At 37.4% G+C, this 21,954-nt stretch overlaps 1 protein-coding gene across 4 annotated transcripts in view; it reads right to left on the bottom strand.

Annotated features, from left to right (window-relative positions):
* Window positions 1-21,954, bottom strand: part of ERICH3 (glutamate rich 3) — a 116,997-nt gene that overhangs the window by 44,279 nt on the left and 50,764 nt on the right. For all 4 annotated transcript variants that reach the window (XM_059924526.1, XM_059924509.1, XM_059924518.1 and 1 more), the window contains 3 exons: window positions 20,331-20,549; window positions 8,433-8,613; window positions 1,182-1,368 (listed from right to left, as the gene is read on the bottom strand). In XM_059924526.1, the coding sequence (XP_059780509.1) occupies window positions 1,182-1,368; window positions 8,433-8,613; window positions 20,331-20,549 (587 nt within the window). The remainder of the gene's footprint in view (window positions 1-1,181; window positions 1,369-8,432; window positions 8,614-20,330; window positions 20,550-21,954) is intronic.

Consider the following 21,954-nt stretch of genomic DNA (forward strand, 5'->3'; position numbering starts at 1 on the left):
TTTCCCATAGGAGCTACTATCAGATCATGACAGACCTTGCTCTGAACCTACCTGAGAGGCTTCCCATCCCTCTCAGAATAAAAGTCAAGGTCTTTGCAATGACCATAGGACTCTACGTGACTTGACTCCACTGTCTCTCTGACAGTGACATCTTCTATCACTGTCCCTTTCTCACTTTTGCTCTGATCACACTAGTTTACATACACCAAGCATAATCCTGTCTCACACCCTTTGTATATGCTTTTCCTCTACCTGAAAACCTATTTGAAAAAGGAGACTTTTTTTTCTGGTTTCTGCTCGAAAGACATCAGAGAGGGCTTTACTGACCATCCTACATAAAATAATACTGCCTTCTGACCCTTGTCCCGCCTCGTTCCTTATATCTCCCTTACCCTGTTTTGCGTTCATCACACTTATTACCATCTATTATACACTAATTGGTTGGTGTATTCTTGGTATACTGGCATGGCTTTATTGGTATATTATTTTCACTTCCCCTGTCAGAAGGCACTCCATGGGTCAGGTTCTTTGGTTGGTTCACTGCCATGTTCTAGCTTGGCACAGAGTCAATTCTCCATGAGTACTTTCAGGAAAAAATTAAGCAAAGCCTGCAAGAAGATTTCCTGACTACAAACAGAATGTCCAATATGAAAACTGATGAATAATAGTCAAAACTGACCTTTTATCATGTATTTTTTTATGTCTGAGATTGAAATTAGGGGCATGAGAGTGATCATTGGACTACACGATAACGCAGGTACACCTCTATCATGCAAAACCTATAATATGCAACTATATAAGCCAGATGCTTGACACATGCTCTGGAGCTCAGCCCAAAATAAATTACTACGAGGAATGAGGGGGGAAAAGCCTCTCTCCTTCCCTTTAGAGACAGAACTTAAAGCATTATGAGGAAAGGAACAGGTAGAAAAGAAACAGAATTTGAAACACCACCAGCTTTTATGTCCACTATATAATACATCTGGAAATCTACTTTATATCTTATAATTTTAAATGCAGCACACAGGTTGTTGTGATAAACAACCTTTAACTTAGATATTTTAGGCTCATCTACATTGATATGATTCTTAACAAATTGTGCTGAGAAATACATCAGTAAAAGCATACAAAGAAAAATGTAGCAAAACTTGCCCTCTACCAAAGGACATTTGTTTCCATACTTGTAGCAAGGAGATGATCTCTCGACACACACAAACCCAAAGTAGCCTCGTTTGCCTCCAAGTCTGGAACCTTTTCGATGCTTATATTCACAGCAGGAACTTAACCTGTTCACCTGTATCCCGTTCAGGAAAAAGGTGAGACTGAAGGGGAAACCATGGTGCCTTTTGGAAATAAACTGAAAGGTCTCTGGAATTTAAAAAGGAAATACATTAGTGAAAGCAACTGACTTTGAACTAACATGTTTTAAATCACATTTTTCTGTTATATAAGTACAATATTATTTTCTAGATCTCCTTTTTAACCTGAGGACAATTTTTTAATCACAAAAACACATTCTATTACTTATATATATAATAAATACTCGAAGGCATTATAAAACTCTTTGACTTGTAATAAAATAATAAAACCTAAAATTATATGAGCGTTTAATATGGCCAGGCATTATGCCTAATTACCTTGGGTGTGTTATTTCTCAACAACCATATGAAGTGGAAATATTACCATCATTAGTTTCCATAATGCAGAAATGTAGGTTTAGAGTTCAGTAATTCAGCCAAAATCATACAGTAAGTGGGAGAGTTAGTGTTTGAATCCAAACATCTCTCTAGATTCCACGCCTCTATCTTGCTATGTTATCTAGCAATAAAGTACATAACAAAAGGCTGCTGTGAGCTCAGTAATGCTTTTATATGACTATTTTTTTACTCAGTAATGCTTTTAAATAAATTTTTATCTTTAGTTGTGACTTGAAACATCCTGATACATGTATGGATGAGGCAGAATTATTCCATCTTCAATCCATTCTCAGTTCTGCCTAGATTTGAGACCCCTTCTTGATCCCCAACCCACCCAAAAGTCTCACCAATAAGTTAAGAACCACTGCTTGCAATTAACAATTTTTAATCATTTCAAGTCTCTATAATGCTTTTTGAAGAAGTCTCACCCTATACATCCCAAAACCCAATTCTGAGAAACTCTATTCTACAGAGTGACTCAGAAACCTGCTTCTCATGACACTTCTAATGTTACTTCCTACAATAAGCCTCCCTGGACTCTTCCACTTCTACCAATAATAGGCTTGATAATTTTTGCCTCTCTTTTGCAATATTTCCTATTGTTACACTTATTATTAAAATATGGCTACACCAGTGGTTCTCAAGTTTTAGTGTGCATCAGAATCACCTGAAAAGCTTATGAAAACATAGATTTCTAGGCCTCACCCCAGAGTTTCTGATTCCATAGGGCACAAGAATTTGCATTTTTATCAAGTTGCCAGGTGATGCTTATGCTGCTGGCCCAGGGACCACACTTTGAGAACCTTGATCTAGATGTTTGCTGCCCTGCATGTTTGTGAAATCCATGAGAGTTTAAATTTCATTTCCCCAGATCCCCGGACAATGGCACAGGAGGCCTCCAATAAATAATTAGTGAATCATTATTTTAACTCATTCTTTCATAGTCATCTAGAAATACAGTGTATATACCATATTATGCCCCTAAAACATCTAAATCAGATGCAACTTATACTAAAGAATAGATTTATTAAAAAGGCAATTCCATCATTTATACCTTAGTATTTGTGATGTGAAATTAAACAAAATAGGAAAGAGAACATTGGCAAGTTAGTGTCTGGGGAAACTAAGATACAATAGATATTAAAATCCACTTGTCTTTATATATGGACTTTTTAAGTGGTAACTAGAAAGCTGGTTTGACTGCTCTTATTACAGAAACTTGAATGAGACATTCATGTAATATGATCCATTCTGCTGCAGCATCACACCCCTTAACTCCGTAAGGACCCAGCCCAGGAAGAGAGTAGAGTCAAGGAAATGCTGAGAATGGGCACAGAAGATCAACTCTTGGACATGACTGCCCTTCTATTTGGTACCCACATGGTTGGAGAGCACATCCATATATTATTTCATTTCTTCCATTGTTTTTCAAACTTATTGAACAAGAATTGACACCCTCTACCTTTGGTCCCTTGTTACTTATTTTGTAATTTTATTTTTTAAAATTTAGTGACACTTCCCAACCCTGACTTCATGGTTTCCGCATGGAGTAGTGGAAAGATTATAGACCAGAAATCAGAAGATTTTGGTCCATGTCCCAGTTCTTCACTTATTAGTTGAGTGTGCCTTGATGAGACATTTAACTTTGTTGCATTTCAGGATTCTCATCTATAAAATGAGGATGGCAGGGAGAGTGGGTGAGGAAGTGGAGTGGAGGGGGTGACCCAGTTTACCCACTTCACAGAGCAGTCTTAAAGATTATAATGGGCACTATTAGAAAGCATCCTATAATATTTGTAAAATGTAGTTATTCATTGTTGACTGACAGTGGTAGCACTGTTTTAGGCACTAAAGAGACATAAAAATACTGAAGAAATATCAAACGTGTTCTCCTCCCTCAAGAAGTTATAATTTAGCAGGAGAGACAAAAATCAATGTACCAGACTTCTAGAGTAAGGTCACCAAATCCTCTTCCCTTAAAATGTTGTCTCTGAAAATGGACCAAAGACATAGAACAAACTGAGCAGCAGTTTTTCATGAAAAAGTACTGAACTTTTGGTATGAACAGTGGGAATCTGTGGCATTCTTGCCTAGGGCTGCTCCCATTGCCCTCTCCTGCCACTGCAGTTCTAGAAGGGAAGGGCAGGCCATAGGTAACCAGCGGCTTCACTGTCAGTAGAGGCCGACTTGATTTGGAGCAGAAGACAAAAAAAAAAAACCTTGGTCAGTGGCATTACTAGTAATAAGCAGCAATCTCAGAGCAAACTGACAGGGAAGGTCAGAGGTTCTGCTAGCCTGAGACTGTAGTTCTAATTAGGGCAAGCAACAGGTCAGTGGACTAGCCAGGAATTTAACAGGGAGATACAGGCAATAAGGCAGTCATAGACACATTCGATAAGCTTTCTGCACATCTCCAGCTAACTGGAAGCAACATGGATTGGAGTTGGCCCAACTTATTCACACATCCCTGTCTTATTGCAAGCTTGCACCTGTGTACAAAGGAAACATTAGATCCTGGTGGAAAATAAAAGTTGGAACAGATTTGAAAACTGCCTGAACTTTGAATGTACTCCTGAACCCACTATAGTGTGTTGAATATTGCCCTCCAAAAATTCATGACCACCCAGAACTTCAGAATGTGACCTTATTTTGAAATAGGGTCTTTGTAGATATACTCAGGGAAGGATCAGGATGAGATTATCCAGGATTTGTTTTGTCCTAAATCCAATGACTGATATCCTTATAGAAAGAGGAGAGGATACACACACAGATACACAGAGAAGAATAACATGGGAGGATAAGCACAGGTTGAAGTGATGGAACTACATGCCATGAAACACCAAGGATTTCTGGGAATCACCGGAAGTGGGAAGAGGTAAGGAAAGATTCTCCCCTTCAGCTTTCAGAGGGAGCATGGCCCTGCTAAGACCTTAATTTTAGACTTCTGGCCTCCAGAACGTAATACGATAAATTTCTGTTGTTTTAAGCCACCATATTTGGGGACATTTGTTATGTCAGTCCCAGGAAACTAATAAACCTACAAACAGATTCACTGGCAGAAGACGGAGGCTATACTGGCTCAAAGTGCTTGAACACGACCTCTGACAAATCACTGAATGATCACTAAACTATGAAAACACAGAGACAAGCCTAAGAGATTAGCCTAAAAAGTAAAAACAGAACAAAAAAAAAAATCTGAGCAGAGACACCACTGGCTGTATACCAAGGAGAGGGGACATGAATTTCACAGATTTGTTCTAGATAAGCTACTAAACGAACAAACAAATAAAAAACCCAAGAATAACCTTCCAGAGGGAAAGTGGGAATTCAGAATCCATAGTTGCTCTAATAGATGATTTAAATTGTCCAGTTTTCAGCAAAAATATCAAAAGACACAAAGAAACTGGAAAGGGTATGACCCATTCTCAGGAAGCAAAAGCCATCACACCCACTCCTAGGAAGCTGCTCAAGAGAAATGACAACTGATGTCTACACAAAAAAAATTTGTCTTTGTATATTCATTACAGCATGACTTATAATAGTCCCAAACTGGAAACAATACAAATATCCATCAACTGGAGTAGATGAATAAAATGTGGTATATCCATGTAACGGAATGTATTCTCAGCTATAAGAGAGCAACTATTGACAGATGCTACAAATGGATGATTCTTAAAAACACTATGCTAAGTGAAAGAAGCAAGACACAAAATACTACCTATTGTATGATTTCATTTACAAGAAATGTCCATAGAAGGCAAATCTGTAGAGCCTGAAAGCAGATCAATGGTGCCCTAGGGCTGGCTATGAGAGTGAAGATTAATTGCCAAAGAGTGAGCACAAAGGAACTTTTTGAAGTGATGGAGATGTTCTAAAACTGTGATAATGGCTGTACAACCTTATAAAATTCCTAAAAATCAGTGAATTGTACACTTACAGTGGATGAATTTTATGGATTGGAAGTTACACCTATTTTTAACAACTAAAAAAATCAATATATGATAAAGAGTAATAGAAAAAGAAAAAAACAGTTAATGTAAGTCAAGGTACAATGAAATGCTTTGGTTTTAGGTGTTAAGAGCCATTGTCATCAAAAGAGAGGGATAAAATGGAATAAAAGTCAGTTGGGTAAGCTTCACAGTCTTAATCTGAATCTTAAAAGATGGATATGGTTTGAACTTAAAATATGATATTGAATTTAAAATCCTTTGTCCTATTGCAGACAAAGAAAAGAGCACAGGAAAAGACAAGATAACAATGTGGGGCGGGGCGGGGGCGGGGGGAGGAGGCAGGAGGCAAGGGGCTGGTGAAGCAGCCTCTGTGTTTGTGAAGAAGTAGTGAGGAATGCACAAATAGGTACAACAGGATCAGGTTATGGAAATACAAGAAAATGGGGCAGAAAAGGAATTATAAGAGAGCCAGAAAAAAGTTACTTTGTTCTTCATATCCACATGAACCCAGGAGGCCAACATCTGCCTTGTTTGAAAGGATAAATGATAAATAAAACTGCCTGTGAAGAACTGTACTCTTTACAAGTAGCAGAAATATTCCGCGACTTCATAGGTGTACATAATAAACAATCGATCTGTGGCCTGATGTCTAAAATCAAACTGCAACACATCATGAATCACTATGATAATAAAAGATGCACTTGCCATGTTCCCAAATAATTAATTGTATTGTTATTCTCATCCAAAAGCAAGAGAAATTAATGAATGCTACATTTTTAAGGAGTTTACTGCTCCAATCCTAAATTTAAAGGCCCTTTTTTTAAAACAGAAATCTTCTAAAAACCTATTCACATTTCACTGAATCATGCACAGATTTGATTTGTAAAAAGGGTAGATTCTTTTCAGTCCAGCTAAATTGCTAAGATTACTGAACCACAAGTCAACTCTGAGCCACCCAACTTTTCAATTTTGAACGATTACTTTCATGGCAATCAAGGGCAAGCTGAGACAAAACTATTGTGGGGACAGGATTCAATTACTTCAGTCCCCATTCCAACCTATTATTCAAGACTGTCCAATGACATAAAAAGTCAGTTCTGGGATCAATATGCATGCAAAATAACACTTAGCCAAGTAACATTCTCCCGTAACCTTTGGTTTTGCAATCTTATCACAGAGTGTACTCCCAGAAAATCATTCAGCTAAGCCTTGTTCTTTTTTCATCTGTATGTGCCACATTTCCCAGCAGTCAAATAGCCATTTTATATGAACTCTATTGATTAAAGCATGATCTAAGACCCAGGAAAAGTTTCATTATGTTAACTCCAATTTGAGACTGTAGCTAATTTCAGCAATTCATCAAAATTAATAGTTGAAAGTGATACTTTTAAAAAATAAGTGTATCTAATCACTATTATCAGGGGTTTCATACCCCTCATATTATGGAAATATAGGAAACCCTTTGCTACTGAGAATAGCTAACTGGGGCTGGATAGTACTAAACAAGGATCTTGCACCTAGTCAGGGGGCTGGGATCTCTCCCTGCTCTCAACCTTGCTCAGAACTGGACGGGTGACCTTGGGGAGCCACTGTACCTCTGGATGCCTCTCATTTTCCTCATCTACATAATGGAAGGAACGAACTCTCAGATGCTATGACAAAATGAAACAAAGTAAATTACGTTTCAGCTAAGTACATAAAATGGGAAAAAGTAGTTTCTGGCATTATTTTTTAAAAAAGAAATTTTATACATTTTTATAAAGAAAAATGTTTTTTCATTATAATACAATATATGTAATTCATTATATAATTCAATATGTATATAATTCATTATAATATATCATATTTTACTTTAAATCAAAACCAACATTCAAATGTATATCCTTTCTTATGTTGGTAAGTTTTCAATATTTTATCCCTAAATATGTATAGTTCTCTTTAAGCAGTTGAATTTTTTTAAATTAATAGTCACTGTTTTTGATTGATGAGGGAAATCAGAAAAGCCAAAAGTAACAATTCCATGTTTGCCCCCAACTCCTCCCTTTAATCCCTAAGTCTATATCTAGATTACCCAAATATAAATATTTCTTTTATTCAGTAAAACACTATTACTTTCTAAACAGAGTGTCTTAAGCAAGGAAATAGCAAACATAATCCTGTAACAACTCTTCCTTTTAATTGCTGTGCCACAGAACTAAATATTGACAAAAAAACCCACTTTGGTACAATATGTGAAATCCTATATTGGATACAAAAATTATCTTATGCTAACAAACATGGATTTATGATAAAAGGGAAATGAAAATGTAATAAAAGCATGTAGCCAAATTTTGTACTGCATTATTTAGGTGTGATTCACCCTGAGGTTTATTGGATTTGTGATTTTATCTCAGCATAGTTCTAAAGAAAAAATTGCCAATCTGGTATTTTTCTCTTAGAATAATGTATGATGTAATTCACTATGGCAAGACAAATAGTTAACTTGTAAATTGGGGGACAGTTTATTCGTACAACATTTTAATGATCATATATCTCTATTTCAAGATTAATCTGTTACTGGGTTAAATCACTCCAAATTCTTTATTCCACAATCTGCAAGAGTAATTGCTGCTTCAGTTTCAATCATGGAGCAGTAAATCTGGATTTACTTGTAGGCAGCTGGTTTATAAGTCCCTGGATATGCATAATTTCATAGAGTGATTAAAGTCATTTTGATATTATACCAACAATAGCTTATCTAGAGCATCAACTGCAAGCAATTAAAACATTCACATTTTATGTGTACCTTTCTCAAGTAGTTTGCCTGCATAGACACACAGGTTTTCCCCACCACAGTGCTGCTGATAAACTTTTATTTCATCCCGGAAATCTGAGTGATCATAGGCTAGGTGCACATTTTTCCCCAAATAGATCATTGTAATAGCTGCATTACTATGCAGTGGTGTTTTGTGAATCCTTCTTGAATCCTAGAATAAACAAAAAAAAGGGGGCTTATTAACTAATCACCTTCTAATCAGAGTGTGATGACATTGTAATACAAAGAATAGAAAAGGCGATTTTTACGTACCTTGCAACGAAACCTTTATAAAATGTCAATCTATATACAGTGCACAAAAAGTCAAGCCCATTACAAAACAAATGCCTTTAACAATTATAGCATATATACATTTTGGCTTTGTATTTTTAATGTAAATTCTGGGGATTTGGACAAAGTTTGTCACCTTTTATCTTACGTATGTGTCTGTGTTTTACATGCAACAAAAATATCAGTGATGGGAAGAGGAAACTACTCTTGTTTCTTTTTGCTAGTTCTCAAATAAAAATTCAAATCAAATTAATTAAATAAATATTGGTGACATAATTTTGTTCTAATTCAAATTGACATTAACTGTAATTTAGCAATTATTTTTGTAATTGAGTGTTATCTTTATACTTGAGCACTGACAATACATCCTTCCCTGAGCTTATTCTTTGTGAGAGGGACCAACATCATTAATATTATTCTTAATATCAATCAATAAACCCAACAAAAAATATCACCTCATAAACCTACTTGATATTCTATGGCATTGACCAATTTAAATTATTTATAAAATAAACACTAAACTTAAATACCAGAGATTAAATATCCAATGCCTTGCCTCCTAGTTTATATTCTGAAGTATTTTCACAGTAGTGAATAAGTATAGTGTTTGCCTAACCTCTAAGAGGAAGACCCGGAAAGAGAAGCAAGAAAAGGAAGAGGAAGAAGAGGCAGAGAAATAGGAATGGCTCCTTGAGAGACTTTAAGAGGTCCTAGTAAGAATATCATAGGTTTCTAGAACTATACAGATACCAGGCATTACTTTCAATCTACTTCACTTTTCTAAAAATCAATTTTTAGCTAAATGAAAAATGTGAAGAGACCAACTTTCAGTGAATCCAAGGCAATTATTTGAGTTTGATCTCACTGAATTACAGATGCCTTGGAAGCATGCATTTTATTAAGAATGACAAAGCTGAAAAATAAATTTCTGAAAGAACTACTAAAATACTTCCATCTCCAAAGCCATTCCCTTCTACCTCAGAGGATTTTTTTTCTCATTCACTCCTATTTCTTTGAAGCAAAACCCAGAAGAAGTAAATTTGACGAAATTCAGCAAATGACAGTCTGAAAAGTGTAAATGGGCGGGAAAGTCCGAGATTTAAAATTTGAGCAAATTGTCTTGCCTGTGGACAGAGCTCCCAAATAGAGAGATAATCAAGAGAAATATTTCAGGGACACCAGGAGCCATGAACGTAAATCAGCAAACTGGATAACTCTTTGCAGATTAGAAACATCTCCTTGAGTCACAGTTGAAAGCAAAGGGATGATGGCAGACCCGGCTCTTGGTTACAAAGTCATCCCATGTTTCCTCTTGCCTGAGCAACTGTGGAGCGTGACATGCACGTGTGCAACCCAACCCACAATCACCAGGCTAAGGCAAACTCAGCTCCAAGCTCCCACGAGAGCATTTAATGATATGACTGATTAAATAAGAGCTTCCCACTTTGTTAAGCAATACTTTCTAAAGTGGCAGAGGTAGCCGTGTGAAGGGCTTCTGGGAGATAAGCACTACATAAATACAAGGTAACAGTGGGATTAGAGTGGAGGAAAGGCCCTCCTCATATGTGCAAAATGAAAAACTGGATGGAGGAATGTTTAAAAATAAAATAAAGGATAGCTCTTCACCCTTTTCATCTACTCTTATTCATATATTTTTTTCTGCTAAAGTGTATTCCTGATAGCAACATCTCTTTTCTCTTGCTCTGGTTGCTTCATTTCTTTCTAAAATATTCCTCAATTATTTGCACCAAGTAACCTTTTCTGGGTTCTAATAGGAGGCCCAAGTGACAGCTCATGATTAAATACATGCACTAACAAACGAAGAGTTGTTTCGTGCAGTTGACTAAATTGCCTCTATACTTACCATCTTGCAAGGTTATAATGACCCCAGACTGATGAAACTTTAACAAGGTTTCAGGGCCCTTTCTGCTGTCCTCAAGCAATTAACAAAACCTTCCATGAGGGGCTGGGCTTCCCTGGTGGCGCAGTGGTTAAGAATCTGCCTGCCAATGCAGGGGACACGGGTTCGAGCCCTGGTCTGGGAAGATCCCACATGCCGCGGAGCGACTGGGCCCGTGAGCCATAACTACTGAGCCTGCGCGTCTGGAGCCTGTGCTCCGCAACAGGAGAGGCCGCGACAGTGAGAGGCCCGTGCACCGCGATGAAGAGTGGCTCCTGCTCGCCGCAACTGGAGAAAACCCTGGCACAGAAACGAAGACCCAACACAGCCATAAATAAATAAATAAATAAATAAATTTAAAAAAAACAAAAACCAAAAAACCTTCCATGAAAATTCAGTTGCATTTCAAGAACAGAAGCAAGGCTCAAACCCCTGCACAACTAATGGTTACCTCTCTTACTTCCTTGACCAGCAGCTTACGACTTTCCTTCTCGTTTCTTTTCAGGTTTGTCAGGCAAGTACAATCTGAGCTGACAAATTAACAGCAAGCCTACTGAGTGGTGAACCAGTCAGCCATTATATATTTGTAATATTTAGCATTCCATGGCTAGACTAAACTTTCACTGGCATCTCTTGATCCCTGCCCACACCTGTGTGAGAGGTGGATTTCAGAGATTGTATGGGTGTCAAAGTGCCTGTTCTTGTTGATAGTGTTGGGCAGCAACTCCTCTCCATCTACTCAGCCAAGCCCTGATGAACTCTGGACATCATAAGGTCCTACCTGGACCACTGCAATAAACCTCTAGTTAGTATGCTAGAATAAAAGAGCATAGCTTTGAGCTGTTCCAGGAAAGCTGGCAAGTATGGTTACCCTACTAATTGGTCCCCACACTTCTAGCCTGATGTCCTTCAAATTCTCCCTCCTCCTGGATATCAGAGTGATCTACTGTCACGTAATAGATCATGTAACTCTCCCGCTTACAGTCCTCCAATGATCCCCAATATCCATGGGATAAGGGCCAACATTCCTCAGACAGTAAAAAATGTCTTACATAGTCTCTAACTCCTACTATCTTTCAACTATTGCAATTTCTTGTGTTACATCTAAAGGTCCAGTAACTAAACTAATTGTAGTGGCCCAAATATGACCAACATGTTTTAATCTCGAGGCCTGTATAACTGTATGAGTCACATGGCATTGAAACTATTTCCTTGTATTCCTCTCTAGTAGATAAGGACAGTATCTTAACGATCTTTAAGCCCCCAGTGTCTTGCCAGTGCTGACACCTAGTAAAGGCCTAATAAACATTGATCTGACTGGACACAGCCATGGAATAATTAGGGATTCCACATTCTGTCCTTTGCTGAGACAAAAGCGGGTTGACCTCACTCTAAATCAGAGGCTTTCTACGTTTATAGGAACTCAATAGGTACCAGAACATGAAAACTGATTCACGATGTCCTGTTAAACAAAACACCACCTTTGTTGATTAAGCCTTGATAAAAATTGATAAAAAGCCTGGTCATAAAGAGTGGCAGGCAGTCCCCATGCTGACTCTTATTTGGGTCTTAGGGAGACTGACTCAGCCAGAGGCACAGTGCTATAGTGTTCACATTCTAAAGGTTCAGGAAGCCTCTGGTTGTGATGGAAACCTGTCTTCACTATACTCATTTGGTTCTTTTTTTTTTTTTTAATTTATTTATTTATTTATTTTTGGCTGCGTTGGGTCTTCGTTGCTGCACTGGCTTTCCCTAGTTGCGGTGAGCGGGGGCTACTCTTTGTTATGGTTCGCGGGCTTCTCATTGCAGTGGTTTCTCTTGTTGCGGAGCACGGGCTCTAGGCGCATGGGCTTCAGTAGCTGTGGCGCACGCGGGCTCAGGAGTTGTGGCGCACGCACTTAGTTGCTCCGCGGCATGTGGGATCTTCCCGGACCAGGGCTCGAACCCGTGTCCCCTGCCTTGGCAGGCGGATTCTTAACCACTGCGCCACCAGGGAAGCCCTACTCATTTGGTTCTACTCTTTCCCTTCTCTTTCCCTCTGGTTTCAACTGGTTCTCTCCTTCTTCCTCCTTTGCTTTTACTATGCATACTTTTTTCACTTTACTCTTGCCTGTTTTTCGTACTACTGTGTAACCTATATCTCATGCTAATTCCTGACATGCCCCCAAACGCCTCCAGACTTCTAGAGGTATCTGAGCTCCGGATTTGGAGGATGCTGGGTTGACACGTGAGCCTTCCTTTCCTCATCTCCCTCAAAAGAATGAATTCATTAAGTCTGTTAAGACTACAAATTATCCAGATGGATTTTGCTTTTGGTGAGAAGGCCCCCAAATCGGACCCTCTTAGTAAAGTGGTCTGCCCTGATTCCCAGAAGCATTTTTGGTTCTTCCATTCTTCTAGGGTTTTGTTCCACAATGCCAGCTGCAAAGATATTTTGATTGTTGAATTGACTTTTTATACTGTTTTTAAGTCCTTTTTAGTTATGTAGTTACCAAACTGCAATGCTAATTTTAAGCAAAAGCATTGTTTAAAGGAAAATGTTTTTCTAAAATAAATCAAGCCTACCATAAAATATGTTGAATTACCATATATTAAAATCGTGCTGATGTTTTCCTTTTTCATTCTCAAATCTTAGCCTACTGGTGAGAAACTATGAGTAAAAAATACTAAGATAATGCACTGACTACAAAGAAAAATTTTTAAATATTCCTTAAATTAAGTCAAACAAAAGAAATGTGCAATTTCTCCCAAAAAGCTAATATTTTTTAGGCTTTATTTGTTGTTGGAGAAAAGGAATCTATATTTGAAAGGCATAATTGATATCCATAGTATTTACCTAAGTGAAAAAGTGTAACTAAAAGCTTACTTTTTGCATGGAAAATAAAACAGTACCCATTTATGAACACAGTACTAATAAACATTTGATTAAATGTAAATAAAATCAAATGCCTGCCCTCAACAAGCTTCATAATCTGGGAATAGAAGAAATAATAAAGGTACATGAGTATTTATGCTAAGCAGGATATATTAAGGAACATAAGAAAAGTAACAAAGTCCTTTTGAAGGGAAGAAGAGATGGAATCCTATTACTATGTATAGAAATACAGTGTAGAGCATAAAATCTTTGAGAGGGTCATGGAAAGATGGGTACGGAAACACATTCTTTTTATCTCCCATGAACTCACAGGCAATGCATAGAAAAACATTTTCTGGCATAAAGTAATTTAAAAAAAATATAGACTGGAATTGGGGAAGTGGTGGACCAACCAGTTGAGGGTATTGAAAGTAGTTCAGTTTGGCTTGGTTAGGAGCAGAGAGAAAACTGGAAAAGGGCCAAAACCTGAAAGCCCTTGAATGCTAGTATACTAGGCATGTCCTTTTATTCTGATGTTTTCACATCTGGGTCCTTACTGACCCTGGGACACTATCTCACCCAAGACTAACCAGTTCCTAGAGATAGTAAATGACTTACCTGGGAGAACATTTATCATGTGCACACTAACCAACTGAGAGCCCATATCCACCCTCCCCCAGCCTCTAACACTCTGGGCCAATATTCCCCTGCCCCAGCACCAGGTACTAGACAACTCAGGACAGCCCAACACCAGGGCCTGACAAAATCATTCATACTATCTCATCCTATGCCTGCTTACTCTGCATTGCCCAATTCTTCCTTGGAAACCATAACAGAGGCTCTTTCCCACCTATTCCTCCCACGCCTCTCCTGATAACCCTGGTGCTTCCCTGGGTGGCCCTGTATGGCCTGGTGTGATGGTTAATTTTATTTATCAACTTGGCTGAGCCACAGTGCCCAGATATGTGTCAAACAATGTTCTAGATGGAATCCTGACTAAAATAAACAGGCATGTCCCTTCCTCTTGAGAACTGTAAGGGACAAACTGTCTTTTTAAAGGCAAGTGTCTTCTGATCTATAGGTCTCAACACACCTGAATAATCATAAAACTGACATTTTAAAAGTCAGGCAGAAGAATAACTTGCTTTCATTAGGAAAGGGGAAGCTAGTGAAAGGTTTTAAGCAGGGGAGAAACATGTTGGGAGCTATTCTACAAAGTTTAATTTAACATCATTATGTAGAATCTACTACTACTGAGATGGACTCTGCTTACTCTCTTCTCCCCCTCCTGCCTTTAACCCTCTGCTTCCTGATTCAATCTGCTAACTTCCTACTCACCTTTCAGACATCTGTAATTGCACAGGGCTTATCTGGAGTCTAGGAAGTAGATAGGGGGCCTCAACCAGATACGGAGAAAGCCCTAGACTAGTTCGTGCCTGGAGAAGCTCTTTGCTTTCTCTATCATAAAACATATAAAAACTTAAAACAATGTTTTATTTTTTTAATTGATAAGCATAATAATTAAGTAGGTTCTTATTTGAAAGCCTGTATTTTCACATATATAAACACTATTTATAGTACCATCCACATTTTCAGTAGGCTGCTGTGTGGAGTAGGTGACCAGCAGTCCTGAGTGGAAACACAGAAATCTGCAGATGGATGAGGTAAACCTCAGAGCAAAATCTAACTAGTCACATAGATTCTGTAAAAGCATTAAAAAACTCTGCAGGTATTATATCTCCAAATTATAAAGCAACAGGGCACAGAAGCAATGTGCTGGGCTGTGAGATCTACACCCTGTCATTTGGTTTCCTAGACTCCAGATAAGCCCTGTGCAATTACAGATGCCTGAAAGGTGAGTAGGAAGTTCATGGATCATGGCCTAGAGACACAGACTACAGATTCCAGGGACCCTGTTCTATGCATTCACAGAGGAACAGGTGGCCACCAGCAAGCCATAGTTCTTTACCTCTTTCATTTACCTCTTTCTTTCCTTTTAAGAGCATTTGAAGGATGCTTTGGGATGGTAGTCATGAAATGAAAGAATGAATTTAATGTGTAAATTAACCATGAGAGCCATCTCTCCTTAAATGAATCTTTTCTAGATCAAAATAAAATAAATCTAAATACTAAAGTAAAAGTGCATGATTGGCATGAATGAGATGCTCAGTGTCATCGGTCATTAGGGAAATACAAATTTGAAACACAGCAAGATACCACTTACCCACTAGGACAGCTAGAATCAAAAGACAGTAACAAGTATTGCTGAGGATGTGGAGAAATTTGAACCCTCATACATTGTTGATGAAAATGTAAAATGGTGTGGTCACTTGGGAAAACAGTTTGGCAGTTCATCAGAAAGTAAAATGTAGAGTGACTATATAACCCAGCAATTCCACTCCTAGGTATACATCCAAAGAAATGAAAACATATGTCTATGCAAAAACTTGCAGGCAAATGCTCATAGCAGCATTATTCATAGCCAAAAAGTGGAAAACAACCCAAATGCCCATCAACTGACAATGAGATAAACAAAATGTGGTACAACCATATGGTGGAATATTATTCAGCCACAAACAGAAAGTACTGATACAACCTGCAACACAGATGAACTTTCAAAACATTATGCTGAATAAAAGAAGCCTGACACAAAAGAATATTTATTGTATGATTCCATTCATATGAAATATCCATAAGCAAATCAATAGAGACAGAAAGTAGAATAGTAGTTGCTAAGGGGTAGGGAAAGGAAGATTAGAGAATGACTGCTTATGGATATGGGTTTTTTTTTCTGGAGTGATGAAAAAGTTCTGAAATTAGATGGTGCTTATGGTTGCCTAACTTCTGAATATAGTAAAACCATGAACTGTACACTGTAAAAACAAAAAGTACACGATTTACCCCACTGTGCCAATTTTATTCTAAACCCCAGGACCTAGGAGCTAGTGACAGATCCAAGAGACATCTAGAAAGCTACTGAAGCCATGTGGAAGGTGACCACATTTTGAATACAAAGACAAGTGTCAAGGTCTAAGCCTATGGTGATGGCCAGGTTTAGGGGTGAAGATGAAAGAGGCACAGAGGAGCAAGATGAGAGGTCAAAGGAGAGAACAAAGAACCGTGAAAGTAGAGTGCCATAGAGGCAAGAGAGGGAAGCTTTGAGGAAAAGACAATAACAGCATAAAATGCTATTATTAAAGACAAATCATGGTAAGTAGAAAATACAAGCTAAGATGGTAGAAGTAAATCTAAATATACCACTAAATAAAATAAATGTCATTAGACTAAACTCACTTATTAAAGGAACAGAGATTCTCGGGTTGAAATAAACACAAAGCACACATATGCTGCATAAACACATTTAAAGCCTAAAGCTTTAAAGACATTGAAAAACTGAAAGTAAAAGAAATATATATGTATAAATATATATTTATATTTATGTATATATATACATATATGTATTATCTAAAGAAAATAAGGAGAAATACTATTAGACAAAATAGATTTTAAGGCCAAAAGTAATAAGTGATAAAGAGGATCATTTTTTAACAATAAAGAATATCCTCACCAGTAAGGTAAAGTATCCCAAATCTGAGAGCATATAACCAGGTATTCTCAACACTTACAAAGCAGAACTTGACTAATTACAAGAAGAAACTGACAAATCCACAACTACAGAGAATGAATTATCACTAGAACTCAGGAACTAAGAGACCAAGCAGATAAAAAAGAATGGTAAGAATGTAAAAATATGAATGACATAATTGGACATTTCTTACCTATTGAACATTTATAGAACTCTGCTCCCAACAATTAAAGAATCACATTTTTTACAACGACTGAACATATCTTAGCCCACAAAGCAAGTCTCCACAAGTACCAAAGAATCAAAATCATGCAGAACAAGAATAAGATGCTTTCTAAATTACATTCAGTGAACTAAAAGGAGTTCTAGGATTTAAAATATGGCAGGAAAAGAAAAATGTCAATAGCTCACAGATATAGAGAACAGATTTGTGGTTGCCAAGGGGAAGAGGGTAGGGGAGGGAAGGATTGGAAGTTTGGGATTAGCAGATGCGAACTATTATATATAGAATGGATAAACAACAAGGTCCTACTGTATAGCACAGGGAACTATATTCGGTATCCTGTGATAAACCATAATGGAAAAGAAAATGAAAAAGAATATATATATGTATAACTGAGTCACTTTGTTGTACAGCAGAAATTAAATAGAACATTGTAAATCAACTATATTTCAATAAAATTTTAAAAAAGAAAAAAGAAAAATTTAAATGGAATGTGTGGAAGATAAAATTGAAGAAATCTCCCAGCAAGTAGAGCAAAAAGGCAAAGAAGTAGAAAATAGGAGGGAAAAGCTAAGAATATTAGAGCATCAGTCTAGTAGTCCCAACATTCTCAAAATAAGGATTCCAAAAAGAGAGAACTGAAGTTAAAAAAAAAAAGACCAAGTCAGACTGAAGCCTTGTGAACTCAAGAGCCAGACATGCCAAGGTCTGTCAGAGCCAGGATGCCTGCTGACACCTGCTGTGTTTCTAATCTGAAATAGAATGCTCAGGGGAAGCCAGCTCAGATGCTTATATCCGTGTTTCACTTGTCATGACCACAGGGTGGAGAAGTTGCTGCTCTCTCCTCTGTGTCCAGCTACGGAAGCCCATTTGCCTGACCATATTCCTCCTGGACGTCGAGTATCTGACCCACACGAGGACCTCATTAGATGCCCTGACTCTGGTGAGCCCCATTTTTCTAGGACACACTCATGACCTGACCTCTCTCACTTCCCCACAAGGGGCTCTTAAAACTGTCAAGGAAACAAACCTAGATGGTGACCCAAAGACTCTATTCAGCTTATTTTCTCCTAGATATATTATCCTTTCATTGCGATGCTAGGTTTGAGCTTATTTTTGAAGTTTTATGCATATAAGTAATAGAACTCCAAAGAAAAGCAGGGACTCAGTTAATACATTTGTCAGAATAGTGGTTGCTCTGGGAAGTAGAAGAGGATGTGACAGGGCAGGAAACGGGGTTTATCGTACGACAAAAGTGTTCTACCTTGTTGGGAAGTAATGGTATATACACAGGTGTTCGATTGTTGTTTAACTTGAACATATAGATTTTACATATTCTTATGGTTTATATGAGATTTAAACATTTTTTATAAAGTATGACCAGGTAGAATTCGTCCCAGTAATATATTTTAGCATCAGAAAATCAAATGCTGCCACCAAATGAGGATGATGAGGGAGTCACCATTTTTGCAAGTGGGGGCCACAGCCTTCAAGAGAGCATGCTTGTTGGCCTGGTAGAGACCAGTGCCAGCATTCAAAGAATTCAAAGTAAGTTTTAGTGGATGTGGTAGATTCTATCATTGCCCCAGATATTCACTGCGCCTCTCTATGAGAGGATGATACTTCCACTCCATTGCTGTCAGGCTTTGGTAATGGAATTCAAGTGTAAGTGACATGTGTCACTTCTGAATGGAACCTTCAGAGCATTCCATGGCTCTGCTGTCCACAAGGCCAAATACCCCAGGACAGGGACTACTCATCCAGTCTGGGTCCCAGAATTGCCACTGACCAGCAACAGACAATAATGAGAAAAAGAAATTAAATGTAAGCTGAGTTGCCAGGGGTTGCTTGTTAGACTGAGCTACAGTAAACTACTCTTCAGAGAACTTTGCAGTAGGAAAGGAGAAAACAGAAGTCTCAGGCTACAGAATGTGAGGAAAGGACTTGGTTACTCTGTGCAAGGCCTGGGTATGTTGAGAGACAGAGATGAATACTAGAGGAAGGAATAAAAATCCAAACAGGAGAGGAGAATGACAGACAGTGCAAAGTGCCATGGCAGTGGAAAAGGATAAGATCAAGGAACAGGGCGGAGGGTGGGCCTCGGAGATGAGGGGTACGAGGCTCTCTCAGAGACCGTAACAAAGAAAGAGAATTAGTGAAAGGTGGATTGAAAGGAGGAAATTTGAGCAAGCACAAGGAAGATAGTCCCAACTTTTAGAGAAGGTTATTGGTGAGGCAAGTTATTGGTGAGGAAAGCTGCTGGGAGGGAGATGTGGACAAGGGGTAAACAGAGCACTTGAACGAGGTTGGTTTTGGAAAGCCAACATGCCGTCAACATGCAATGTTGGCACTTCGCTCCCTGATTCTCCATCAGTGAAATGTTGACCCAGCCATCTGCTAATAACCACAAAAGTTACGTATAATTGCTATTAGTTGTATACTTACACTCTAAAAATTAAGAGATCTTTGCCTTCATACTAGCCTGTATCTGTATAACATATAACTGGCCTTAGGACTATTTTCTTTATTAGTATTTTAAGAAATGATTACAACAAGCTACAATATATTTTAAGAACACTGAAAGGAAAATATTTATAAATATTATACAGTAATTTGCCAAAATTATTAAAAGTGAGTGTTAATAATTATTTTATATGGTACACTGTGTTTTTTGATATATTTAAGTCCCTGAATAGTCACAAATTAAATGTAAAAATACTTCCTGACATGTGATTGAATGAGCAAGTTAAAGGAAATAAATGATTTGGAAATGGGTATAATACAAACTAAATTGGAATACAAGATTTACTTGATATTTTTCTCAATTATGCTAAATTACTCAACTGAACTACTCAACTATTTGGTTTCAGATTCATTCAAGCTTACAATTACTACATTTATAAAATTATTATATTTCTTTATGCAAGTCATTTTGCATTCGATTTCCCTAGATTCTCTTAGATTTCATCTAGAAATCTAATAGTGCAATGTAATCGGTGCTAAATTAATGAAAGAAAATTTGATTCTATAATCACCCTGGTAAAGAGAGGTTCTAAGCCATTTGGAGCAGTGGTTGGACGAACTCTTCTCCTTCTCCATGTTTCAGGTCTATTTTCCCTTGTGATTTTTCCATTAGGGGGAGGAAGTGGAGGAGGAATAGGCACCATGTAACGGTTAATCTTTGGAAATTGATATCGATTCATTCCCTGTGAATTGTCCATGGAGTTCCTGAACTTCATCGTTGCCTTCTTGCCCTGTAATCACATTTCATGACATAAGAACAAGTGAAATAGAAGTGGTGACCCAACATAACCCAAAATTAAAGACAAGACAGTCTGATTGACATTGAATGCAAACACAACTGATATCAATAGGCAAACTTAAAACACTTCAATCTGTTGAAAAATGGCATTTTGTAGTACCCATAGCAAATTAAATTTTCATGGATTTCTAACCTTATTTAAGTATATTTTTTAAATCAAACATACAGTGATGGCATTTTTATAGTATTTTGGGGATTTTCCCTCAACAATCCATTAAATCTATGGGGACCCAGTACAATTAAACAATTTAAAATCAAGAAGTTCGAAGTGTTATACTTTGAGATAGGATTGGATAGTTCACTTAACGATAGGGTATTTGCACTTTTTTTACACTGATTTCACCCACCCAGGTGTTATAACATTCCTTGATAATATGGTTTCAAGGAACCAAAACCCCAGAATCTGACCCAAAGTCTCTATTCAGCTTATTTTCTCCTAGAAATTCAACTTGTGGGAATAAATTTCACCCAGATAACTACACAAGTACACTTATGTAAATGTGCACGAGAATACACACATACACACACACACATGCACACACACATATGTCTAAAAAATTTAGTTGATCAGTTTGGGATTGACATGCCCGTGCTGCTATATTTAAAATAAAATGCCTTTCCATGAAAAAAAGAAAAGAAATAGAAAAAAAAATTTAGTTGAACCACCAAGTCCATCAGTAGGAGGATATTTAACTAAATTCTGCTTTGTTCTCATAATAGATTCTCATCAGGCTTCAAAAAGAATAGTGTTAATCTATTTGTCCAGAGTCCTGACATAAAAAGTCCATGCAGTGTGATCATACATTTCTTTTAAATAATTTATATGTGGATTTTGATAAAATCAGGGATGACTGGAAGACTCTGAACACAGGGTTGCCTTTGTGGATTTGAATTATTGTGGGGTGGTGAGGGCGTATAAGTTTAGTCAACATGTATTACCTTAATGATTAAAAGCACCTAATGTATAAACAAAAACTTTATGTTTCAGGTATATTTGAGCCTCTGAACTTTCACATATTGATAATTTTTGTATATCTGAGGTAGTTTCCCAAACTTTAAAGTATCTTTACTCATTTTTATCCGTTTTATACCAATTTATTTGGTATTGTTTTAAATTCATTTTCTGCCAATTTATTCTTTATTTTGAGATGCTTAAATTGTGAAAAGTTATTTTTACGAAAGGGAAGTCATTCCCCAAACATTCTCATTGCTGAATAAACAAAAGCAGGTTAAATAAAGGCATGTATATGCCATATTTTGACTGAAAACAACATTTATGTGAACAGAAAGTGATTTAAATAGATAGATATTCACCAAGGGGTTTAGAATTGTTAGAA

Source organism: Balaenoptera ricei, chromosome 1 (genome assembly GCF_028023285.1).
Source record: "Balaenoptera ricei isolate mBalRic1 chromosome 1, mBalRic1.hap2, whole genome shotgun sequence".
Lineage (NCBI taxonomy): Eukaryota > Metazoa > Chordata > Mammalia > Artiodactyla > Balaenopteridae > Balaenoptera > Balaenoptera ricei.